Source organism: Micromys minutus (assembly GCF_963924665.1).
Source record: "Micromys minutus genome assembly, chromosome: 5".
NCBI lineage: Eukaryota > Metazoa > Chordata > Mammalia > Rodentia > Muridae > Micromys > Micromys minutus.
Genome location: NC_137974.1, coordinates 85,275,607 through 85,303,187, shown reverse-complemented (window position 1 = coordinate 85,303,187; position 27,581 = coordinate 85,275,607). Strand labels below are relative to the sequence as shown.

The 27,581-nt window shown below is 41.8% G+C and overlaps 1 protein-coding gene across 1 annotated transcript in view; it reads right to left on the bottom strand.

The window, feature by feature from the left end:
* The window catches only part of CCNY (cyclin Y), a 104,781-nt gene that overhangs the window by 6,440 nt on the left and 70,760 nt on the right, over nucleotides 1-27,581 (bottom strand). Inside the window, exons 6-8 of the mRNA XM_080916686.1 lie at nucleotides 21,953-22,010; nucleotides 21,740-21,859; nucleotides 14,350-14,516 (exon numbers count right to left, since the gene is read on the bottom strand). Coding sequence (XP_080772812.1) covers nucleotides 14,350-14,516; nucleotides 21,740-21,859; nucleotides 21,953-22,010 — 345 coding nt within the window. The remainder of the gene's footprint in view (nucleotides 1-14,349; nucleotides 14,517-21,739; nucleotides 21,860-21,952; nucleotides 22,011-27,581) is intronic.

Sequence of the window (27,581 nt, the reverse complement as noted above, 5' to 3'; positions counted from 1 at the left end):
GAGAAGTGTTCCTCTTTCTCCACATCATCCCCATCATCTGCTGTCATCTGAAATTTTGATCTTAGCCATTCTGGTTGGTGTGAGGTGGAATCTCAGGGTTGTTTTGATTTGCATTTCCCTGATGGCTAAGGATGTCGAGCACTTCCTTAGATGCTTCTTAGGCATTTGATATCCCTCAATTGAGAACTTTTTGTTTAGATCAATACCCCATTTTTCATAGGGTTATTTGATTGTCTGGTGGATAAGTTCTTGAGATCGTTGTATACCTTGGATATTAGGACTCTATCTAATGTGGGGTTGGTAAATATCTTTTCCCAATCTGTTGGCTGCCATTCTCTTTTCTTGACAGTGTCCTTAGCCTTACATAAACTTTGCAATCCCATTAAGTCCCATTTGTCGATCTTTGACCTTAGAGCATGAGCCATTGGTGTTCTGTTCAGGAAATTTTCTCCTGTGCCTATGTGTTCTAAGGTTTTCCTTACTTTCTCTTCTAATAATTTCAGTGTACCTGGTTTAATGAGGAGATCTTTGATCCACTTGCACTTGAGCTTTGTACAAGGGGATAAGAAAGGGTCTGTTTTCATTCTTCTGGATGCTGAGTGCCAGTTGGACCAACACCATTTATTGAAGATGCTGTCCTTTTCCCATTAAATGTTTACTGCTTCTTTGTCAAAAATCAAGTGACCATATATGTGAGGGCTCAATTCTGGATCTTTTATTCTATTCCATTGATCCACGTGCTTATCTGTGTACCAGTACCATGCAGTTTTTAGCACAATTTCCCTGTAATATACCTTGAGGTCAGGGATAGTGATTCCCACAGATGTTTTCTTGTTGAGGATGAATTTCGCTATTCTAGGTCTTTTGTTATTCCAGATGAAACTGCACATTGTTCTTTCCAACTTCATGAAGAATTGGGTTGGAATTTTGAAGGGAATTGCATTGAATCTGTAGATTGCTTTTGGTAAGATTGCCATTTTTACAATGTTGATCCTTCCGATCCATGAGCATGGGAGATCTTTCCATTTTATGAGATCTTCCTTGATTTCGTTCTTTACAAGTTTGAAGTTCTTGCCATACAGGTCCTTCACTTGCTTAGTTAGAGTCACACAAAGGTATTTCATAGTTTCTGTGACTATTGTGAAGGGTATCTTTTCCCTAATTTCTTTCTACACGTTTGTCCTTTGAGTAGGGAAAGGCTACTGATTTGTTTGAGTTAATTTTATAACCAGCCACTTTGCTGAACTTGTTTATCAGCTGTAGAAGTTCTCTGGTGGAATTTTTGGGGTCACGTAAATATACTAACATGTCATCTGCAAACAGTGATGTTTTTACTTCTTCCTTTCCAATTTGTATCCCTTTGATTTCCTTTTGCTGTCTAATTGCTCCGGCCAGGACTTCCAGTACTATGTTGAATAGGTAGGGGGAGAGTGGCCAGTCTTGTCGAGTCCCTGATTTCAGTGGGATTGGTTCAAGTTTCCCACCGTTAAGTTTGATGTTGGCTGTTGGTTTGCTGTGTAGTGCTTTTATTATGTTTAGGTATGGGCCTTGGTTTCCTGTTCTTTCCAAGACTTTTAACATGAATGGGTGTTGAATTTTGTCAAATGCTTTCTCAGCATCTAGCAAGATAACCATATGCGTCTTTTCTTTGAGTTTGTTTATATGGTGGATTACATTGATGGATTTCCGTATATTAAACCATCCCTGCATCCCAGGGATGAAGCCTACTTGATCATGGTGAATGATTGTTTTGATGTGTTCTTGGATTCAATTTGCAAAAATTTTGTTGAGTATTTTTTGCATCAATGTTCATAAGTGAGATTGGTCTGAAGTTCTCTATCCTTGTAGGGTCTTTGTGTGGTTTAGGAACGAGAGTTGTTGTGGCCTCAAAAAATGAGTTAGGTAGTGTTCTATCTGACTCTATTTTGTGGAATAGTTTGGAGAGTATTTTTATTAGGTCGTCACTAAATGTCTGATAAAATTCTGTACTAAACCCATCTGGAACTGGGCTTTTTTTTTTTTTGGTTGGGAGGCTTCTGATGACTGCTTCTATTTCTTTAGGTGTTACGTGACTGTTTAGATAGTTTACCTGGTCCTGGTTTAACTTTAGTATTTGGTATCTGTCTAGGAATTCATTCATTTCCTCCAGATTTTCCAGCTTTGTTGAGTATAGGCTTTTGTAGTAGGATCTGATGATTTCTTGAATTTCCTGAGTTTCAGCTGTTCTGTCTCCACCTTCCTTTCTGATTTTATTAATTTGGATACTCTCTCTTTACCCTCTAGTTAGTCTGGCTAAGGGTTTATCAATGTTCTTAATTTTCTCAAAGAACCAGCTCTTGGTTTTGTTGATTCTTTGAATGGTTCTTTTTGTTTCTATTTGGCCAATTTCTGCTCTGACTTTGATTATTTCTTGCCGTCTACTCCTCTTGGATGTATCTCCTTCCTTCTGTTCTAGAGCTTTCAGCTGTGCTGTCAAGTTGGGAGTGTATGCTCTCTCCAGTTACTTTTTGGAAGCACTCAGAGCTATGAGTTTTCATCTCAGTACTGCTTTCATTACATCCCATAGGTTTGAGTATGTTGTGTTTTCATTTTCATTGCATTCTAGAAATTCCCTAATTTTTTTCATTATTTCTTCTTTGACCATGCTATCGTTTAATAGAGCATTGTTTAGTTTCCATGTGTATATGAGCTTTTTGTTGTCTTTGTTGTTATTAAAGACCAGCCTTAGACCACGGTGATCTGATAGGATGCATGGGATTATTTCAATCTTCTTATATCTATTGAGGCTTGTTTTGTGACCAATTATATTGTCAGTTTTGGAGAAGGTGCCGTGAGGTGCTGAGAAGGTGTATTCTTTTGTTTTAGGATATGTTCTGTAGATGTCTATAAATTCCAATTGGTTCATAACCTCTGCTAGTTTAACTGTGTCCTTGTTCAGCTTCAGTTTCCATGATCTGTCCATTGATGAGAGTGGGGTGTTGAGGTCTCCCACTATTATTGTGTGGCATGCAATGTCTTTTTTGAGCTTTAGTAGGGTGTCTTTCATGAATATGGGTGCTCTTGTATTTGGAGCATATATGTTAAGGATTGAGAGTTCCTCCTGACAGATTTTCCCTGTAATGAGTAAAAAGTGTCCTTCCTTGTTTTTTTTGATAACTTTTGGTTGAAAATCTACTTTATTCGATATTAGAATGGCCACTCCAGAACACTTCTTGGGGCCATTTGCTTGGAAGGTTTTTTTCCCCAAGCTTTTACTCTGAGATAGTGTCTGTATTTGTCTCTGAGATGAGTTTCCTGCATACAGCAAAATGCTGGATTCTGTTTATGTATTCAGTCTGATAGCCTATGTCTTTTTACTGGGAAATTGAGTCCATTTATGTTAACAGATATTAAGGAATAGCGGTTGCTGTTTCTTGCTATTTTGCTTTTACAGGTAGAATTGTGCCTGTGTGTCTTTCTCCTTTTGGTTTTCTTGCTTAGGTATTTTCTTGTTTTTACTAGGATGTAGTTGACCTCCTTGTATTGGGTTTTCTACCTATAATTCGTTGTAGTGCTGGGTTTGTGGTCAGATACTGTGTAAATTTAGTTTTGTCCTGGAATATCTTGGTCTCTCCATTTATGGTGATTGAGAGTTTTGCTGGGTATAGCAGCTTGGGCTGACACTTGTGTTCTCTTAGGGTCTGCATGACATCTGTCCAGGATCTTCTAGCTTTCATAGTCTTTGTTGAGAAGTTGGGTGTGATTCTGATTGATCTGCCTTTATATGTTACATGACCTTTTTCCCTTACTGCTTTTACTATTCTTTCTTTGCTTTAGGCACTTGGTGGTTTGACTATTATGTTTCGGGAGAAGTTTCTTTTCTGGTTCACTCTATTTGGAGTTCTGAAGGCTTCTTTTATGCTCATGGTCATCTTATTCTTAAGGGTAGGGAAGTTTTCTTCTATGATTTTGTTGAAGATATTTACTGTGCCTCTTAGTTGATATTCTTCTCCCTCTTCTATTCTTATTATCCTTAGGTTTGGTCTTCTCATTGTGTCCTGGATCTCCTGGACATTTTGGGTTAGGAGCTTTTTGACTTTTGCATCTTCTCTGACTGTTTTTTCTATGTTTTCAATGTTGTCTTCGGCCCCCGAGATTCTCTCTTCCATCTCTTGTAGTCTGTTGAAGATGCTTGCATCTGTGACTCCTGATTTCTTTTTTAGGTTTTTCTACCTCTAAGCTTATCTCTTTTACTATTTCCTTTATTGTTTCCATTTAGGTTTTAAATTTCTTCTTCCATTCCTTCATCTCTTTGGTTCTGTTTTCCTGTAGTTCTTTGAGTTCTTTGAGTGTTTTTCTTGTTTCCTCTTTAAAAGCTTCTATTTCTTTATGCTTTTCTTCCCGTTCTGGTTTAAGGATCTCTATCATCATCTTGAGTTATAATTTTGGGTCTGAGTCTTCTTTTTCTGGAGTGTTTGGCATTCTGCTGTTTGCTGTGATGGGAGAGCTGGGTTCTGGTGTTGCCAGGTTGTCTTGGTTTCCCTGGGGTAAGTTCTTTCACTTTCCTCTTGTCATTTTGTTGTCTGTTATTATAAGTGGTCTTGTTGTCAGTGATTGGTTCCCATCTCTCCCATGTACCTGGCCTGTGTCCCTGGATCTTCGCTGTTCCAGGTGGCAAATGGCCTGAGTACCTGTTCTGCACTCACGGGCCCTCCAATTGGAAACCGAGTCCCTACCGCAGAGTTCCTGCTCCTCTGAACCAACTGGGGAGGGGTGGGTGCTTTCTGGGTACTCGGCTTATACCTCTCTGCGCCCCGGCTACTCACAGCGCCATCTCACCAGGCCTTCAGGAAGTTAATTTCAATGAAGACAACACAGAAAACAAAAAATTTCAGACACACTGATGCTTTGACGAACACGTGGACACATGCACTCAGTACCTTCACCAAAATTAAAATAACAGAAATTAACAACCACTGGTCATTAATATCTCTCAGCATCCATGGACTCAATTCCCAGTAAAAAGACACAGGATAGAGAATAGATGGTGAAATAGACCTGTATTTGGCTGCACACAAGAAACACATCTAAGTAACAAAGATAGACATTTCCTCAGAATAAGGGCTAGGAAAAAAATTCCAAGCATATGAAGAATAGTCATTGTACATCTAATAAAATAGATTTCCAACCAAAATCAAAAGAGTTGGTAAAGGACATTTCATACCTATCAAAGGGGAAAAAAAATCCACCAACATGATATCTTAATTTTGAATATATATGCCCCAAATACAAGGCTACCCACAGTTGTAAAAAACACAATGTTGATGCTTAAATCACACATTGAACCCTAAACATATATAGTGGGAGACTTCAACATACTATTCTCACCAATGGACAGGTCATCCAGACAGAACTAAACAAAGAAATAATGAAACAGGTGTTATGACTCAAATGGACCTAACGGATACCTATTGAACATTTTACCCAAACACAAAAGAATTTCCTTTCTTCTCAGCACCTCAAGGAACCTTCATCAAAATTGACCACATATTCAGTTGAAATGCAAGTCTCAACCCAGCCTGACGTCCTGGAGCTAAAGTGTACCCCCACAGACCCATATCAGAACTCAAAGACTGTGAGTAACCTCTAGCCTAGTTCAAAAGATTAAGCCTTCCCCAGATATCTCTCTCTTCCTCTCTGCCTCTCCCAACCCTAAGAAACACAGCTAATATGGGCACTGCATCTGACTCCCTCTGTGTGCCATCCCTGAGCTGGTAGACCTGGGTTCTATAAGAAAGCAGGCTGAGCAAGCCAGGGGAAGCAAGCCAGTAAGTAACATCCCTCCATGGCCTCTGCATCAGCTCCTGCTTCCTGACCTGCTTGAGTTCCAGTCCTGACTTCCTTTGGTGATGAACAGCGATATGGAAGTGTAAACTGAATAAACCCTTTCCTCCTGGACTTGCTTCTTAGTCGTGATGTTTGTGCAGGAATAGATACCCTGACTAAGACACTCCTCACCACTTTAACCTACAACCAGCACCAGTTTTTAACCCAACATCAAGCAATTGAAAGATCTATATGATAAGAACTTTAATTCTCTGAAGAAAGAAATTGAGTAAGATGTCAGAAGATGGAAAAGTGCACTGCACAAAATTCTGAAAGAATTAATAAAGTAAATCAGTCAAGTTATATAAGGTGCCGAGGAAGTCACACTGCCCTCAGATCTTTTATTTGCATAAAAAAGAATATTTTGCTTGTTTTTATTATATGCTTATGAAAGGAGCTCACATGTAACAAATGTACAGACTGTGCTGAATTTTATACTTTTAAGAATTTTAAATCAATGGTTTTTAGAATTAAAAAATAACTTTTAACACTAACTCTGCTTTATTTAAGTGAGATTTCATAAAAGTAATTTTAAGTGAGCATGAGGCAACAGCTTATGGGTACAGATTGACTTCTGGTGGTGAATGGGCATCACTGCAGAACTTATTCTAAGAAGAACATCTCTTTTCATTTCCTTGAGAGCTAGTTTGAGCTCTGAAGATGGCACCTTCTATATTCCCAGCTTTCTAGAAAGTGACAAGGGGGACAAGTCTGTAGCCAGTCCAGCAAACCCAAACAAGACTTTTGAAATAAGAATAAGTTCCACTGCCTTGATTTTTCAATTCACAGAATGAATGGAAGGACGCATCTGAAAGTTTACTGTGTAGTAAGTTCACAGGAAACTAACAATGGTACAAAAGAAATAGGCTCCATGAGATTCCTGCCATCATCTGGGTCATCCTGAGGAAACAGTTCTGTTTCAAGATCTAGGATACATATTTCAGTCAATAAACAAAAGCTTCTTTTAAAAGTAACTGCTAAACTAGCTTGGCACAGTGCAGACATAACCTTGTGACATCTAGTTAAGCTGAAGACAGAACTCAGAAATGGAGTAGAGAGTTCTTCTCATCCCATGCCAGTCTTTCTAGAGCACTGAGCTCAAAGTTCCAACAGCCCAGGAGTAAAGAACTAAGAGTCCCAAGGCACCTTCACAGCCATGTTCATGGTAAACTGACTAATGTGGAAGCACCAGGAAGTGACCACTGGCAGGTGCCAAGTGGGTAAACAAAATGAGGCATGGTACACAAATGAAAGGTATTCAGTCTTATAAAAAAAAGGATTACAAGTCATAAGAGAAATACGCTCTGAGGACAGCATACAAGAACAGTTACCTGCAAGTAAACCTTACTCCATCTTACTCACGTGAGGTACTTTGAATAGCACACAGACCCTACAAAAATGGTTGTTAGTTGAAGGGAGAAAGAAAGAGACGGCCACCCGCACAACAGTGTGCTGCATGCTAAAGTGAGTTTCCTGCTATGCATCCTTTGACCACAAACTGAACAAAAACAACAGACACCAGGAACCTACAGGGGACTGAGCTTCTTTATGTTCTCATCTGTCTGTGATATACAGACAAGTAGCCTGGCTTCTAGTCACTGAAGACTCCCTAAAATACATATGAAAATGGCCCTTAAGGGACTACTATAAACAAAAGCAAATCAGACAAATGCCAAGTGAAATTTTTAGAAATGTCCGAGTAAAGACTAGATAGATGGCCTACCTCAAATGTACAATGACTTGACTCAGAACCCTTCAAATCCAAGGAAAAGCTGGACCCAAGTGTATAACTATAATTCCAGTGCTCCAGACAGAGTTGCAAAGTGGAGGATCCCCAGTTCACTAGGCAGCCAGCTTGCTGTATAGACTGACAAGGACAAAGAGCCCTATCACAAGGTGGAGTGGGGGAACAGACATCCAGTGCTGTCAGACCTCTACACACACACACACCCATACCCACACCACACATGCATACAATCTACACACACACCCATAGCCACACCATATATGTATACAATCTACACACACACCCATACTCACACCACATATGCATACAATCTACACACACACCCATACCCACACTACACATGCATACAATCTACACACACACACATACCCACACCACACATGCATATAATCTACACACACCCACATACCCACACCACACATGCATACAATCTACACACACACACACACACACACACCCATACCACATATGCATACAATCTGCACACACACCCATACCCACACCACACATGCATACAATCTACACACAAACACACACACACACACCCATACCACATATGCATACAATCTACACACACACCCATACCCACACCACACATGCATACAATCTACACACACCCACACCACACATGCATACAATCTACACACACACCCACACCACATATGCATACAATCTACACATACCCACACCACATATCCATACAATCTATACACACACACCCACACCACACATGCATACAATCTACACACACACACCCATACCCACACCACACATGCATACAATCTACACACACCCACACCCACACCACATATGCATACAATCTACACACACACATACCCACACCCACACATGCATACAATATACACATGCACACACCCATATCCACACCACACATGCATACAATCTACACATGCCCATAGAACTCAACACAACCAGACCTCAGCATCTGCTTTCCCATGGTCAGCAACTATCATTTAATACTCTGCTGTTCAAAAACTGCTTTGTGATGGTGTGAGAACTTAACAACTCTTCTGTGGTTTATGCCTATCTGCACAAGATTGGCCTGGTGTGGGGGAGCGTGACTGTCCAGTGGCCATGCAAACCCTGTATAACTACCCTCTACACATAGCTGATAAGCAGGCCGACTCCAGAGACATGTCAGATTTGAGGACACAGGGAACACAGCCCACTGCTGAGTAGGCTGTGTTCACCTTTGTCTTGGCCCAGGCTCTTTGCTCCCAAGGAGGCCTGAATCCTCTCTAAGAGGCACTTTCTTCCCTTAGTCACTTGAATGATATGCTCCCTTCCACTCTAGAGGACTTACAAGATTTAATGGATAAAGATTTCATTAAAAAAAAAAAAAAAAGTAGGGCTTAAGGTCTTCACTTTTATCACCCAATAACAGTGTGAAGCCTCATTACAAACGTGGTTCAAGGCTACAGATTCCTTGGTAACTGTACCTTTCAGTGGTTTACTGCATATTCGTCTGCCAAGGCTGCTGTGACAAATGACACAGCTAACACAATCTCTGCTATGGTCTGAGGTTTTCCTCCTTGTCTCCCGTGTCCCAACCATGTTGTGATGTTCTCAGGTTCTCTGCTTATGGTGTTCCAGTCGTACTACGCCAGGGTTTACCCTACTGACCTAACTCATTTACTTCTTCAAAGACCCTTCCTGTAAATGGTTAGAACTTCTCTTGTGACTTTGGGTTTGCTCCCAGCACTGTCATCTGCCCTCCAAGCTTCAAGTCCTCACACACAGAACATATCATTTCATCCACCTCATTTTATGCACTCCAGTTGTGTCTCTAGTCTAGTTTAATCTACATATGATTGAAATCAGGAATGAATAAAATTCTAGGTGTGGTTTCTGAGATAAAATTCCTTCCTAGCTGTGAACCTGCAAATCTGAAGTTATCTGCCACCAGAAGACAAGGGTGGACAGATACAGGACACTCATTACCACTGCAAAGGCAGAAACCTTTTACCTAGGGAAAAAGGGGTTGAGTCTCAAGCAATTTCAAAGCCCAGGAAGGCAAATTCTAGCTGAGACGAACCTTCTTGGTGGACACTGTCACTGGATAACAGTCCTACGTGGGGACTACACATCCTCCTGGGGCAAAGGAGAGTCTTGTTTCCACAGATACCTCTACAGGCCTATCCTGCAGAATTCCTAAGTGTGTCCCATGCCTGTGCCTTTTAGTTGAAAGCAGTGACATGGCCAAATAAGCCAAGTTTAGCACACTATCCATTCATACTGCAGTGCTCTCGAGCAAGGACTCACCTTTTACACTATGAAAAGCTAAGACTAGAAGACTGTAGTGGTTCCAGATGTTCAACCAGAATATTTAATTCTTTATCAGCATGTTTGCATCTTATTTCCTCTGCTCTAATATTTTACTCAGACAATAAAGTCTAGTCAAGCACACCTCAAGTACTTCACTAAAAAATCCCCTTGGCTGAATTCTATATTCTGATTTACAAAAAACAATGGGCAAGGCTCATCTGAGACTGCCAGAGGCCGTTCTTCTGGTCACGATGCAGCATCTGTACTTAACCTTCCCACAGCTGTGTTCTTCTGAGCCCGCAATAGAACTGCCATCAATGTCCCTATTTCTATCGATAACCTCCGAGAATCCAGGGTTAGCCTTCCTTCTGAAAACATGCCTCCAAACTCTTCTAGCCTTTGGAACTGAGTTCCAAAGCTACCCCACCCACCCCAATTTTCAGGAATTTGTTAGAGCAAGATTTCCCACCACTGAAATTTGGAACAGTGTCCTCACAAAATCAGGACCAAATACCAGGGAGACTGGGTGTCCTAAGCAAAAAATGTCTCCCCGTGGTTCTGAAGGATGAGGTCAATACCAAGCCATCTACCGTGGCCTTTCTTCTTAGTTAGAAATTGCTGCTTTCTCTCTGCACCCTCACCCTGCCATCCCTCTGTGTCTATGGCTTAATCTTGTCCATTTGTGAGGACAACAGACACATCTGATTAGGGCCCATCCTGACGATCCCATTTTAACTTGTATCATCTTTACAAACACTGTAGCCAATTATGGCTACACATGAGTTCAATGGGTTAGATCTTGAATGTATGAACTCCGAGAAGATCTAATTTGGTTGCTAACAGGGCTCTGTGTGAGTTCTAGTCTTAGTGCTGGGATATCCATTTACCTGCAGGAAAAAGAATACTTCAATAGGCTGAGAAGCACAGCACAGGGCGAGTCTCCTATGACTCAGACTGTCACCTTTGTCTACTAAAGCTCACTGGCCAGTTGTAGCCTCTGAGATGGAGCAAATTAGTGTTATGGCTTCTTTCCACCACTTTTCTGTAGGTTGATGTCATAGTGATACATGATTGGACAGTAGAGAGTAGGCAGGGACAAAGTTTTTGTGAGGCAGGAGAGAGGAAGGAGACAATCAAGATGAAGATGGAGGAGGAGGATGGTTCAAATAAAGGTGAACTAGATCGATTTTATCTTGTATAGGTAGGCGGTTTATATCTTTTTTAATTGGCAGTGAATTTATTGTTTGGCTGTATTGTGGACTGAGGATTTAACATATAAATCTATCTGATAAATTGCTGATTGTTGAATCATTATTTTACTGGGCTGTGGAGGACAGTGTGTAAAGCAATGGCTGAGAGGCAGCTGCAGTGTGTGGATCTGCGAAGTGAGAATGTTCGGATGTGTGTGTCAGGCGTGGTAACTACCTGCCTAGGGGACTGCTGAGAGAGGCAGCTGAAAGGGAGAGAGCTGGGTGAGGGCGGCTTTCGGACCACGTGGCAGAGTAGCAGCCGGATCCCCACGTGCCATATGGTCGTCCTAATGGTACCAGCACTGGAGCAGGATAGAAGGTTTCATCTTTAATAATTGCCACTACACTTTTCTGTTTTAGGAGGCGGGGCTGACTATGCACCCAGCCTTACGAAGGTTCCTCGTCCCCCAGTGGAGTTTCTGGAGTGTTGCTATTGAGAAAACAATTAGTGGCTAGCTAATACAAAAGAAACAGAAAGGTTGAGGGACTTAGGTAATCTGTGTTAACAGTTGACTACGAGTTTAGTGTATAATTCAGAAAACAGCAAAACTGTGGCACTAATACAACAAAATCCTAGTAATGTGACACTCTGTAATTATTATATTAGTGAAGGTAAGATAACAGTACAAATAACTTATGTCACTACATAATAATCAGACACAAAACTATGAACTGGTGGAGTAAAGAATCAGCTATACCAACCTCATTAATAGACTGAGTTTATTCTATAAGCTTTAAAGCTTCCTCCTACACTCTGAGTGCTGAGGTCATTGGTATGTGACACCACAGCTAACCCTTCATACTGTGCTGACCAACTGAGTGCTAATGAGGTGAAGACGTTTATAGGTGATCCTATTACAGTCCAGAAAGTAGCACCACAGTGTCATTTCATACAGATGTTTTCTGTTACAGATAATTTAAGAAGAGATTAAGGAGCAAAGAAATTCAAAAGAAAATTTAGCTCAATGAGAAAAGGGACAATCTGAAGCCTCAGACTGAGAACATGGATATTGGTGGCGGCCAGGATCTAGCTCAGACTTGCCATTTTAAAATGGGGTTAATCACAAGTTATGATGAGAGAAACCTGTCTACCTCCTCTCTGGGTTAAGTCTTGGTATCTGGCTGGCCTGGAACTCAAGGATCCTCCTGTATCAGCCTCTATGTTCCGGGATTAAAGGTGTGTGCCATCACACTTAATAAAAAAGTTTTATTTAGCATCACCTCATAGTGGACAGATAGAATTTTGAAAAAGAAAATTTAGGGATGGACAAACCAAGCTAAATGTGGGAAGACTTCTGTGGTCATGGTAGATCACTACTCAAAACATTCTTTTAACTGATGCCCCAATAGGAAGAATTTTGTGGCCTTGGGACTTTTGTTTGGGGCTGGGACAGGACAGTCAAACTAGTATACAACAGGTCTCCACATGTGACCCCGGTTTCTCTCTGAGAATATATAGGCTTCTCAGCACATAGATAGCTTGTTCAAAGCAGAAACTCTGGCACTCAGAACAAACAAAGGGGTCATCACACAAGAGTCTCAACAGGCTGCTTGTTAATTAGTCAGGAGAGTGAGGAGCAGGCCTAATGGAAGCCTGTAGTCTCCAGAGGTAAGTGAAGGGCACAAGAAGTTCACGGACAAGGGCACATTCTATTTTCCTCAAAAGGACTTTTTATATGCACTCTGGCCTCGAACTATGTCTGGATCCTCCGGTCTCCACCTCTAGGCACTGGCAATTGCACTACACATCCCGTTATAGTCTACACTCTGGACCCAAATAGTCGCTGTGTTTTTCCCCTTGCTCAAAAACTGGCATAAAGCCATCACCTATCCGTGAGAATTAGCATGTGGCTTGCTTGGCCATCAGTCAGCTTGGTCACCAACTGGGTTAAAGAAAGAACAGAAACTAGTCTAAAAATCATTATTTTTCTTTTGACAAAATATGGAACACATAGAACTTTTGTATGAGTTCTGTATTTCGCATGAATACCAGTATCACATGTAACATGTTTTCAAAAGCCAGTTTTCTTCAAGAAAACCAGTATTTGAAAAAAAAATCCCAACCTCAGTATAATAATTATAATATTTTATAGTACTGAAGATCCAACAAAAGAATACATATTTAGTGTATGCTCATCAAAATAATCCTCTCTCTCTTGCAACAACTGGGGGCCAAACCAGAGTCTTAGATATCTCCAGTCAAGTCTGAGCTCTACACTAAATTTCAGATGAAGGAATTTTGGTCAGATTTTGTAGGTTTTTGAATAGAAAAGGACTTAAATCTCTAGAGATAGATAATGACTTAAATATACAATATTATATATAGTTTAGGTCACTTTGGCTTCAACCGTTCCCACAAGAAGAAATATAAATTCTGGGTATATCATTTACTAGCCAATGTGCCTCTAGCCTGGAGACTCTCCCAAGCAGGTTGATAAAGATTCTCAGTCTCGGTTATGTGGCCAAGAATGTGGTGTGACTAGTATATAGCTGGTAACCTCCTTCCTCAAGGAGGTTAGCTGAAGAGCTAAGCCAACCAAAGAGCAACAGAACTGACAGTAAGGCACAAGAGACTCCCGGTGACTGAGAGGGTTGAGTGCTTCTATGACTCGGCCTTCCCTTCTCAGTTCCCCTGACACCTGTGTATAGACCCTCAGCCAAGACTTCTTACAGAATCCAAGGTCTGGTCCAGATGGAACATCACCACATAACCCCAGGAACTAGGTGGACAGCTGTCCTCATGTGGAGGCTCCTACACTGGGCTTTGTAAGGAGGGTGGTAGGATGATACTTGTGCAAATCAAGCCCCAGAAGACAGAACTGATTTTCAGTTTCTGAACTTGCCAATATTCCAAAGAAGGGAATGTGTTCTCTGAAGACAAATGAAAACATTCTAATTTGGCTTTGGAACTTCTTGGGTTAGGCTTGTTGCCCACAGAGAAACACAGACTTTATTACTAGTCTGGTGTGGTGCAGGAAACCAAATACCAATCCCCAAAGAAATATTTACCTGTAACAGAGTCTCAGCAAATACTTTCCAAAACCAGAAAGTATTGCCAGCACCTGTTCTTGATCACAGTGATGAGAAATACAATTCACTACATTTTTATAGCCAAGTTCCCTGCTGGGTTGGCTTAAAACATTCAGCTAAATTCACTCAAAATAGGCATGGTATCCCTGTCACTCAGTCCAAAACACTTACATGTCCTCCACTGTGATGTCTTTCAGGATCTGGCAGTAATCCACATTCCACACAGCCTGGTCATCCCACACCTTAGAGGCCAGCAGGATTGCCCCTAGCACAATGCGCTTCCAATTGGCTGGACAAATGTCAATCTCTGCATATGTCAAGAGCCTTTCAAGGTATACCTGAGGAGACATGAGGAAACCAATGCTAAGCTTTCGGTTGTCTCCTTCACCCAAGCAAACTCAGCAGTCTTTAACCAGGAGTTACTGGAACACACTTCAGATAAATAATCTGCTCTAAGTAGTTAAAGTCGTGAAACAATGTCATTTATAAGAGCAATGGCAAAAGTGCTAACAAAACCAAGCACACTAAACATATATAAAGAAATGTGTTGAGTACACTTATAATATCATTTTTACCCCTTTTCTCCTCTTATTGAAAATATTTTTTCTCACACACTATACTGTAGCGAGAGTTCTCTCCCTGTGCTTCTCTCAGGTTCTGTCTACCCACCGTCCCACTCAGACCCACTGCCTTCTATCCCTCTCTAGGAAACAGGCTACTAAAGGATAATAATAATAATAATAATAATAATAATAATAATAATATATATATATATATATATAGTAAGCCAACAGAATTAGACAAAACAAGCAGAAAGGTACCCAGGAGAAGGCACAAGAAACAGCACCACACAATCATTCACACAATCAAGAATCCCACGAGAACAATGATCTAGCGGCCGTAAATGCACCAGAACACACTAATTCTTAAAGTGCTCGAGGCCAGTGAGGACGCTTCGAGACAGGCTGGAGGTCACACATGGTAACAGTGAAAATGTAGCTCATCTTGTCAATACTGAGACTGGTATAAAATCCCAAAGTCACAGGTCAAAGTATTTTCTCACACAGAGAGTAAGGCCACAAACTTAAGTAATTTTTTTCTTAATCTATAAAGTATTTTATTCTTGATCTTAGCCAGTGCCCAAGAGGCCCCTAACCTATACAGTACTTATTTTTAAAAAGCATTGTTGTGTCTATGTGATGTGTGAGGATATGTGCCATGCTGCATAGGTGGAAGCCAGACTCTCCTTTCCTTTTCTGTGAGCTCTGTGGACTTTTGCAGCAAGTGCCTCTACCTCCTGAGCCATCATGTTGCCTGTTAAAGAGCTTTTGTTTGTTTTCAAACACAGGGCTTTACTATGTACCTCACAGAGACCCTCCTGCCTTCTTATAGTTTTAAAAAGCTGAGCTCCACTGTAATTTTAATTAACATGTGGCTGCTGATATGGTTATCACTGTAGTTATGTACTGTATATGTGATATGTATACATATATATACACATGTCACATTATTGCTCAATCATTTCTAATTGGATCTGCAGCACTAGGTATTCTCAATATTCAGTAACCATCTTTACCCATCAATATGTGCTTTTTTATTGTCTCCAAATGAAACTCTACATATGTCTCTAAACAAGTTCTCCAGTGCCTGCAATTCCTGCTTCTGCCAACTCCTACAAATACCACTGTACATTTTGTCTCTGTGAACAAGTATCTTATGATTATTTTATACCAGTGCATCACACAATATTTATCTTCTTGGGCCTGGCTTATTTCACTCAGTATAATGCATCTCCAGAACAAAATAGAGAGCTGGAATAAGGGAAGTGCCCAAGAACCAATGGGGGCGTCCTTAGCTGTGACTCACAGCATAGGGGACATGGAACCTGAAGAGGCCACCTCCTGCAGACAGGCAGAAACCCCAACAGAATAATAGGGACACCAACCCACACACAAAACTTTTGACCCAAAATTATTCTTTTCTTTTCTACAAGGGATCAAGCATAGACTAAGGTAATAGCCAACCAATAAGTGGTCCAACTTGAGAACCATCCCATGGGAAAGCACCAATTCCTGACACTATTAATGATACTGGTATGCTTGGAGACAGGAGCCTAACAAGGTTGTCCTCTGGGAAGCTCCAGCCATAGCTAAATTAGACTATTTAAAGCTTTTCTTAAACATAAATGCATTCTGGAATTTTTAATGATATTCATTTACAAAATGAAATTCTGTATGAAAAATAAAACTCAGATTTGTAATACTCATAAGAACTTGTCTTATAAAAAGATAAAACATGTATAGTTTTATGAATATATATTACTCTTATATATTACTCTTGCATATATAGATTTATATTTGTACAGTTCTAAATATTTATAAAATGTAGAAAAAGCCACATGTGGAAAAAAATTTTTAACTTTGATAAAGTTCAATTTATTTATTTTTAATACGCTCTCTATGCCTTTTTTACTCACTAAATTTTTGACTCGGTTATTTATTTATTTATTTGTTTTTATTTATTATGTAGAGTTATGCCTGCATATACAGTTGCACACCAGAAGAGGGCATCAGATCCCATTACAGATGGTTGTGAGCCACCATGTGGTTGTTTGGAATTGAACTCAGGACTTTTGGAAGAGCAGTCAGTGCTCTTAACCTCTGAGCCACATGCCAGTTGGGACTCTTAGGGAGAAGTTGGAGGAAAGAATAAAGGTACTGAAGGGGGTTAAGAACTCCAAAGGAAGCCCAACAGAGGGAGGAAACTTCCTAAAGAAAGAAAACCCATGCCAGATATGGTACTGGGCTCTCAGGAGAGGCTCAATTTGGCAAGTCCTAGAGAATCAGGAGAGTAGCATGGGCTGACAGATGTACTAGGTGAAGTGGAGAGAGAAGCAGTGTTTACAGTGGAAACCATCTAGATAAAGTCCAGATACTTGCAGGATATCACCACAAAGCCGTCAAAGATGCCATCTTGGAAGTATCCAAGGCTTCTGGAATGTGCAGTTGGCTAAATACCTTTATTAGAAACAGGGTTCCAGAGGGAAAAGGCTACAGAAGACGACCACAAATCTGATGTGTGTGTGCTCGGTGTCTGAGATGAGCCAAGATGCCTCATGGGCTGTGAGCATGCAGAGCAAAGGAGACATGGCTGACTGTACCCCGAGTCTGTGCAGGGAGACCCAAGGCCGGAAATGAAGAGCAGCAGGGACAGAGCGTCCCTCCCTTGTTTGGAGAAGGATGATGGGGCAGGACGCTGGAGGGAAAGTAGACCTGGCACATTCTCTGTGTTAGATTCATTCCTGTGTGGAGACCTCAGAGGTTTCCCACATACTTCCAAGTACCCAGGAAGGAAATGGAATTTCTGTCTCTCATAGTAACCAGCGAGATTAAACTCAGCATGGATGGCAGGGAAGCAGTGAGGAGAGTAGGCTGAGAGTGAAGATGAAGGCAGAAAGGGGTGGAGAAGCTTCCTTCTGGGAGTGAACCTCTGGCTGCTTGAGAAAATCACAAGTCAGTGTGGCAGGTCCCTGGGCCAGCTCTTCCAACAGCAGCACTTCCTGCCCCAAGCCACACATAGGAAGATTGTTCTACCCAAAGTTATTGAGAAACCAAGTGCTCAGTGCTGCTCCTACCAACTGAAGCTAACTTTGCCGGGTACGCACAAAGTGAGACGATGACAGTTTGCTTGTTCCCAAAGATGGCTGTTCTGTTTTCTGTGGTTCACTCACAAATACCAATTTTTAAGATCTTGAAGATTCAGATTCTTACAGCTATGCTCTCATACCATGTGGACTCACTGAATACAAAGGAAAAAGTGTCAGTTGTACGCCATCATACTCAGCAAGAACTACCGCTCCAGATTCCAAAAGTCAGCAAAGTGTGCTGAAACCCCAGAGTTACTGAAGCAGTAATCTGAAAATACCTCGGTATATTTAAGTCTTCATTCTTCCTACAGTAAATCCTAAGTTCCTGATGGCAGAGGTCTGTCTCAGCCCCACTGTGTGCCACCCTGTGTACAAGGCTGGGACAGTGTAATGCTGTCAAAATGTTTTTTGTTAATACAGCCCCAGTCCCACAGGAGTAACAGCAAGGCTGTAAGTTCAAGGAGATGCAGAAGGAAACTCCGCTGGCATTCGGGATCAAACTGGCACGGAGGGAGGGAGCTAAAGCAGTGAGGTTTTGAGGGAGAGCTCAGGGTGGCCACCAAGTCATTCTTCTGCACTCCTGTAAGAATCAGAGGCCACCCAGGGAAACCAAGAAACTCAGGAATCAAAATCCAGACTGCGCTCTGAGGATCTGTCACAAGGATGAAAGCCTTTGTTGACCACAGAAATGAAAGTCACTCAAGAGTTCAGTAACAACCTTTGGATATCTAAGTTTTAAATGGAATTCATCATACAGGAGCATGAGCAGTGAGAAAGTGCCTTAGACCATGATTTTTATTTGTATAAAACAAATGGCTGGGAGGGGCCAGGCTGATTTTCAGCTGGGCATCCTAGAGAACCTCAAGTTGTACTTTCCCAAATCTTAACAATAGACTCTTCCCAGTCTCTACAGGGTAAATCAGGGAAAGCTACTGAAGGCAGAAAACAGAAACTGGGATTACCTATGTTTCTGAGCTCATAGAAACTGGAGCAGAATGCAACCTCTTCCCAAATCTTGGTAACAGCTTCTGTACACAAGTTGGGGAAATCTCAGCAATGAAATAATTTCCACTGGCCTAGGTAAAATGATGCCTATGAAATTTTATTTTGAGTTAAAACTATCTTAGTTGACAGATACTAATAATACACTAGGCACCACCTGTTAAAAGAACCAACTTGATTTCTCTATGTTACTGAGGGCTCACGGAAAGAAGGATACATCATAACATGTTACATGTGAGGAAAGCAGCTGATATACGGTGGGAGCTAATTATAGGGAACACATCTGACTAGACGTGATTCAGAACTTGTCAGTAACACCACATTTTGAGAAACTTTCTATTATTGTACTCTAATTCTATGCTAAGTCAAGGAACAACTAACTGATTTTCATATTATTTCTAGACAGTGCTAACAGTACATTCACATGCAAAAGAGGTAAACAGAGTTGGTTTGTGGGTAGTCTTAAATATACATATAGTTAATGAGTATTTATATTTATACTAGTATATTTAATTAATATATAATCAATCTATATATAGTGTGATTTTCATTTTTATAAACTTCAATATTAAGAGTTCAATCAAAATATCACATTAGAGTCATGTGGAAGACTATCCTAAGGACTCTAGACAGCACAGGTCACTGCCGACTGTGGAACCACAGATACTCTACTGACCACAGACAGAAACGTTCTCAAAGGCGTTTTGGGGCAGAAGATTAAATTCAAGCTCGGCAAAGGACTATAAAGAAAACTTCAACAGTGATGAAATTATTCCACTCTAAATTTAAAAAAATTATGTAGGTCATGTGAATGGCCTGAATTCAAACAATACTCAGTTTCTCTTGGATATTAATCTTTTAGTCTTCTAGCTATTTGGTGAGTTAATCAGAGATGACCCCAATAAGGCCCAGGTCAAGAACATAAGATAGGCCAGCAGGAAGAGTCTCCATCTTCACTCTATCCCAGATGCCATCACGTCTACTTCAGGGCATGAGAATTATATCCAAACTCTCAGCACTCAGTGATGCTCTACAGACTCAAACTTGGAGCCAAGAAACAAACTATTGTAAGGGAATAACTACAGCTTCCTGCTTTTAATTTTCTACAACCTTCCCATTTGGACTTTAGTACTGGATGTACAGAACTTTCCGACAGACGGATGGGATGCAGGGCAGTGCAGGGGCTGTGCTGAGCACATCTCATGTTAGACCCTCAGCACAGCAGCATCGCCCCTTCCAACCTCTTCTTTCCTCCTAGGACTCCACGGCACAAGTGATCCTCCTGCCTCAGCCTTCCAAGTATTCAGAACTGTGGGTGCATAACATCATATCCAGATTAAGTTTTCTAAGTCACTTAAGTCATGGTACTTTATTATAGAACCATCTGAAAGTCTTGACAGTCCCCTGCAGTAAAAATGGAAGCACTGGTTTTATTTGGCGTGGTGTTTCTACTGAACACTGAGTGAGCAACCTTTAACTAAGATTCCCATCAGGAAGTTTGGTTCTGTCTGCCCTTCCAACACCAGAAAGCCCCTCCTGCATTTCTCAGTAGGGAAGAGACCCTCAAGCATGCCAACGGCACGTGCACACACACACACACACATACACACATACACACACACACACACACACACACACACACACACATACACACACACACATACACACACACACACACACGCACACACACACACACACACATACACACACACACACACACACACACACACACACACACACACACACAATCTTAGTTTTGTTGTCGAAGCAACACTAGTTTCTGTTCTTAAGAGTCTATGTAGCCCTGGAGAATGTCCCATCTGTGGTGTAAACAGCACAGAGTGGACACAGCAGGCCCAGGGATGTCCGTAGAAGGGACGGCGTCTACAGCTAGCCCTCAGCTGACATGAGGGGCCTGGAACAGGGTGAGGACAGAAGGAGAAAGATAAGGATTGAGATCATTAATTCACAATATTGATATTTTTCTGTCATGAACAGAAATGTCAGTAAAACCCACTAATCTATATTAAGATATACATTATTATTTACATTAATAACTCAATATGTTCTTACAGCATAAATTTTACCATTAATCTCAACTGTCTTCTGACTTTTCAGCCCTTCTTTTCCAGAAACTATCAACCTTACTGTGTGTTTCTTGTTTTGTAAGGCAGATTCCTGTTAGGAAACAGAATGCATGCACTTCCCAGTTTGCTCTTAGAACGCATGGTCATTCTGGATCAGTGAAGGTTATCTGAACAAATCTCACTGTGCAGCCAGTCAGGGAGTGAGGAGCCACAAATCAACACACAAATGAGCAAATGGCTTACTGCCGAGCTTCCCAGGCCATACAAGCTTAGTGTGGCACCAAGCCTTCTGTGAGCTTCTGTTGGACAACAGTCTCCCCAGAAATTAGGCAGCCAGTCTGCTCTGCAGGCATGCCCAGTCACAGCAAAGCTCACTCCTCCTCTGAGGGCTGTGCGATGTAAAGGTCAGGGATAATGACCCAAATACCTGACGAAGCCTGTCCATGAAGTTTCAAACTGGATATCCTACACTGACCGACAGAAAACAAGTCAGGAGACAGTCACAGTCATACTTCTTACATCTAGGCCATGAATGCATAGACGCCACTGTCACTTTCCATCTGGGAATGCTGCCATTAAGACTAGAGTGGGAGGTGAACAGAAGGCAAGCAGACATTGGCGGGGGGATGCTCTTAGTCCATGCTACCCTGTATCCGCCCGGCTGGGCGCATCTGCATTGAAAGCATCAGTGGCTTTGAGTGGGACTTCACAGACCATTTTAGAAGAGGACTATGAAATACACTCCACTCTCGAGACATCCACCCTCTATTCTCACAGAGGATTCCGAAACTTCCACAAGTGGTAAGTCCCTGCTGCTCACACTCACCAGGGTGACAATGGCACATTCAGCTGTCAGCTGAGCAGCACTGAACAGTGTCCGAACGAACCGGTAAATCTGCTTCTGCTCTGGGTTGTGTTTGTCATAATCTGGTGGCACTTCAGATTTCTAGGAAAAAAAGAAGTTTTCAGATGACTGCCACCTAACAGAAGCAAGAGACTGCTAACTCAACCATCTCATGAAACGTAAGGAGGCAATTACCGAAAGAGGGTGGAGGTTTTCATCAAAAATATCTAAGAGCATCCGTCCATCTGGGTCCCTGGTAAGGAAAGCAATAGAAATTGGAGTTTACTTTTTTCAGAAAAAATGCCACTCAAAATGAAAGAAAACACATTTCAGTTCAACTGTAGTTTAAGAGACAAAAAGTGCTAAATTTAAGAGACATTCCTGGTTTTCTCAAGTACATCATTTAATCCATTTTTGTTCAAGAATCCACAAAGATTAAAAACTCTAGGTGAATTAAGTAGAAGCATAGATCTTAATTTTCCAACACCCTTCTCTTCATTTCTTAGCTTAACTAAATACAACGTAATGGTTTCCATCTTGGTGTCTTCATACAGGTGTCAATTCTTCTTGTTCATTCCTCTTCCACCCCCCTCCTCCCCATGTCCTCTCTCCATCCCCCTCCTCCCCATGTCCTCTCTCCATCCCCCTCCTCCCCATTTCCTCTCTCCATCCCCCTCCTCCCCACGTTTTCTCTCCATCCCCCTCCTCCCCACGTTTTCTCTCCATCCCCCTCCTCCCCATGTCCTCTCTCCATCCCCCTCCTCCCCATGTTCTCTCTCCATCCCCCTCCTCCCCACGTTTTCTCTCCACCCCCCTCCTCCCCATGTCCTCTCTCCACCCCCCTCCTCCCCATGTCCTCTCTCCATCCCCCTCCTCCTCATGTCCTCTCTCCATCTCTGCCTGCTTCTCAGTCAGGGTGACTGCCTTGGTCAGTTCTTTACCTCGTGCATTCCACAGCTTTTACAGTTTTTCACCTTCCCTCTCAAGATTTCCTGTGGCTTTTTAAATGAACCAAACCTGAAATGATCTAATTCTACCATTTTTCCCCTGATGGTTATTAAGTACATGGCGACAGATGTGGGGAAAAGGGCGGCAGGCAATAGAAACCTGTCTTAAATTGTCACAACACACACCATTATCTCTAGGAACAAAGTCATTCTGAGAAAACTCTAGCAGCACTCATCTGTGCTGAATCATGTGACTGCACTTCAGCTTTTGTTCTGAACACACAGTATGCACACGGTAACTTGCATGCCAAACAATGCCAAGGAAACTGTTTGCCCCCCCCCCCCCCACAAAAGCTGAGACTCCTGGAAATTATGAACCACAGTGTTTCTTACTATACAAAGGTATCTGACTTTATAGAGTCATAATGGTCTAAATACGAAAAATAAGTAATTTGGGTGTTTTCCTATTGCCATTTCTCAGTACAGAAGCATTAAAATTAACACCTCTGTATTATACTGTGTTAGAATATCTGATTTTTAAAAACGCAGTTTGGGTTGCTGACTTGACTTTCATAAACTATTACTCAGTAAATCTGGTATGGAAGGAACAGAATTTCCAGCAACTTCTGAAATAGCCCTACATATACTTCTGCCATTTTGTATTGGGTATGTATGTGAAGCAACAGCCTCGACATTAAAAATTATAAAAATATCAAAAATCCCAAGTCTGTGTCCTGTAATATCAAATATACAGCTAAGATTTCTTTATAAATAAATAAGCACACCCATCTCACCACCATGTAAATTTGTTTTCCCTTTTAATAAATGGTAAAATTATGCTTTATACTGTAGTAACCTCATATCAGCATATGCTTGGTTTGTATATTTTATAAACCAATGCAGAAGGCTCACAAATGAAACCATGTTTAAAAACACTGGACCATTCAATACACAAGGCTGCCAGCCATGGCTTTACATGTAGGAAATAGGGTTGTGGCCTCAGGTTGACACACTGCTTTGGATTACTGGGATGTGGTCCAAACAGCACCTTGGGCTAGTGTCTAATCTCACAGTGCCTTCAACTGTTGGTTTACACATTGCTTTGGGCAATATATTGGCCTGTGGCCCACACAGCGCTTTGGAACATGGCAGGCAAGCAACTTATATAGAACCTTGAGCTGATGGCTTCAGATGTATAGTGTTTTGAGCCCTGTTCATCTCTACAGTGCTTTAGGCTGCTGACCACTCAGAACCTTAGGCTACTGGCTTCTGGTCCACACAGTGCCTTGAATTGCTAGCTTCTAGTTTACACAGAATTATGTGATACTAACCGAAGCTTTACACAGTAGTTTGGACTTTGGGTCTGACCTACAATGTGCTTTTAGGTGCTAAACTCTAGTCTATTTGGTGCCCTGGGCTGCTGGTCTCTGGCCAACAAGAGCCTTGAAATTTTGGTCTCTATAGAGAGCATGTTCCTGAACCAGTGACAGATCTGCTTATAATATTCAACTTTTAACATATTTGAGTTTTGTCTACAAGTTTCATTTAAAAGCCACAATGGTGACCGGGTTTTCTACTTTGCTTTTCTACTAAAGTGATAAAACAATAAAACTACTGTGGAGAGAAAAGGGACCTTTGGCTTGTATGTCCCGATCATAGATGATCACTAGGAGAAGTTGAGGCAAAAATTCGAGGCAGAAACCTGGAGATAGGATTCTGCTGAAGGCAGTTTGATATTTCTTATACATCCTAGGACTATCTGTCCAGGGGTGGAAATGCCCACAGTCAGAAGGGATTTCCTAAGTCACCCTTCAATGTGCCCATAGACTTCCTATAGGCTACTCTAATGGAGACATTTTCTCAACTAAGATTGTGTCTTAGCAGATGACTCTAGCTTACGTTAAGTTGATTAAACAAGCAAAGAAACAAACTTCACAGTGATTTTGGGGTAATGCCATACAATTTTTAGTTTGTATATAAAATTTAGGCTCAGTTTGAGAACACCAAGTTTACTGACCTAATCCTCAATATATTTATCACATTAAACATGCCAACTTCTGCTTTATAAACTTAGAATCTCTATAAAACAGCCCAGTGTCCATTCCAGCATTGAGCATAGGAACTGATCAAAAGTTCTGAGTATCTCTACCTGTACCCTGTGCCTGTTCATAAGAGACTAGCAGCAAGGGCGTAGACAAACCCAAGTGAAAAAAGGTTCCATCTTACTCTGTAACACGGAAGCACAAGTTCCCCTGTGTGCACCTGGCTGCGATGCCTCTGCCCACACCCCCAGCCAGGAGGAATCAGCAGATCCACTCAACTTCCCTGTGGCAAGCCACTCAAAACTCTGGTAAGCACAAAACTTACTTTGGACCACCAAGAGCGCTGTTTAATTTTCCTAGCGAATGAGAACCCTTAAAAACTACCTAGTATACCAGAGAAACATCTGCCACAAGTAATTTAGGGAAAAGATTAAGAATATAACTGAAGAAGGTAGGAAATGTAGGTGAGTTGGTAGCATCTGCCTCATGTGAATGAAGCCAGAGGTCTGAGCCACAGCTTGGTAAAAAAGTGCAGCGTGCCCTGTAACGTCAGGACTGAGTGGCTCTAAGCTCAGGATGACCCTTGATTACCCAGCAAGCTTGAGGCCAGCCTGGGAAACATACAATCCATCTGGGGGGTGGGGCTGGGGAGGGAGACAGTGAGGAAGAACAGAAAACAAAAAAGATTAAGAACTTGAGCCAAGATGACTGAGAAAATGTAATGAATCCCTTGAGAAATTAGACTTGTTTCATTCCCCATCCATACCAAACTATGTGTCTCAAGTGAACAGTACTAGATCCATCTCGCTGAAAGATGGTTAGCCCCACAGGGCGGTTTATAGACTGTTCACAATGAAGTCTGAAGACGAGTCACTTGCTCTGCACACCCAGAGAAGCTTAGGCTTCCATCTGCAGATTAATCAGACCAACTCTATACTTTTCAACTTCCACTCACCTCTGGCCCAGTTTATTAACACTCATCGACAAAAGCAATGGTATTAAAACGGGTGGGTGGCAGACTGACTGGCTCAACTCCAAATTTCTCCATCGACTAGTTGAACAGTCTTAAGGCATTACTGAATCTCTCTGTGATGTGGCTCCCATGGGTTCATGTTTGAATGCTCGGTCCTTAGGGAGAGGAATAAGGAGTGTGGCCTTGGAGGAAGTGTGTAGCTGGGGGTGGGTTTTAGGGCTTAGAATGCTCAAGCCACGCCCAGTGCCTCCTTTTCTTCCTGCTGTCTGCCAATCCTGACAGACCGCCCCGCTACATCTCCAGCGCTACGTCTTCCTGTGCTGCACAGTTCTTGCCCTACTGACAATGGACTAAACCACTGAACGTGAGCAAGCTGCGATTAAATCATTTCTTTTTCAAGTGTTGCCATGGTCACGGTGACTCTTCACATCAAGAAGGCGCCGACTGAGAGACTGTGCCTCAATTTCCTTATCTGTAAAATGCAGTTAATCAAAGTAGCACTTCTCGATCTGTTATTAAAACTAAAATTCATGCAAAAACTGACAGGAGAAGTCCGAGCAAGCACTTAATAAAGCTGTTTGCTATCAACATTTATAGCTAAACTGACTTTGGGATATACTTCAGTGGCAGAGGGCAGGCTCAACATCCACAGAACGTTGGCCAAATCCTCGGCACCAAAACAAGAAAAGAACCAGGAAATCTCTTGAAGAAAGCACATCTGAGTCTCACCACAGGTCTTCAGTACCCTGGGCATCAGTGTTTGCAGAAGGAGCTCGCTATGTCCATATAAGTGTCTCCTTAGGGTACTGCTTTCCAGACGCTGCCATCCACACCGCCCCACACGGCCCAACACTCTCCTCACACGAAAACAGCCTGAGTTCTTATGGAGGCCACAAGTGGACCCCTGTCAGTGGTTTGGAGGACCCTCCTATTTCCAAACTAGTTGTGCCGTACAACACTATGTAACACACCACATTAGTTAAGTTGTGCGCACAACACTATGTCTGTAACACATCATATTAGTTAAGTTGTGCGCACAACACTATGTCTGTAACACACCACACTAATCACTAACATGCAACAGTGGTGAAACAACCTTTGTGCCTAAAACTAACAGCGTGTTTTGTAAAAGCCCAATAAAATGAAACCGTTGAAAAGAGGTTTGGTACATATGTGAACAAACACTGAAGGGTTCTATGGTCAGTGCTCTGCAGACACCACTCAGAGCCTTTACTATTGGGTTAAATATCTTTGAAAAAGAGGAATTATAGATCCGGCTTAATGGCCCAGGCCAGAAGCAAATAAAAGAATTATTAACCTTTTTCCCCTTTTAAACTTTGTTTTTATTGTTTTTCATATGTCTCTCACATGTCTCGACAGTTGTGTGTGCACGTGAGCATATGCGGCTCTTCGGAAGTGGGAGGCATCAGATGTACTTTGAGCTGCAGTTCTGAGGGGTTGTGAGCTGCCGGATATGGGTATTAGGAACCAAAGTGAGGTTTTCTGCAAGAGCAGTGTACACTCTTAACTACACAGTTTCTTTCAGGTCTACATTTTCCTTCTCTTTAAAAATGTGCTACCTGTGAGGGTACACTCTCATGTGGAGGAGCCCCATGGAAGCCGGCCTGGGCAGGGCATCATATTCCTGGGAGCTGGAATTATAGTCATTTTTGAGGGGCTCAATACAGGCGTTAGAAGCCATTTATACTATGGCAGAGCTCTTACTTAACTCACCTCTACAGAGCCACCTTCTGTAGTGTTTAAGGTAGTTTAAAAATCCAGCTTTACCTCACTTTTCAAATTAACAAAACCACTGCAAGATGGTTTTATCAGGGAGACCTTCCACCTTGTTCTGTTTTGCA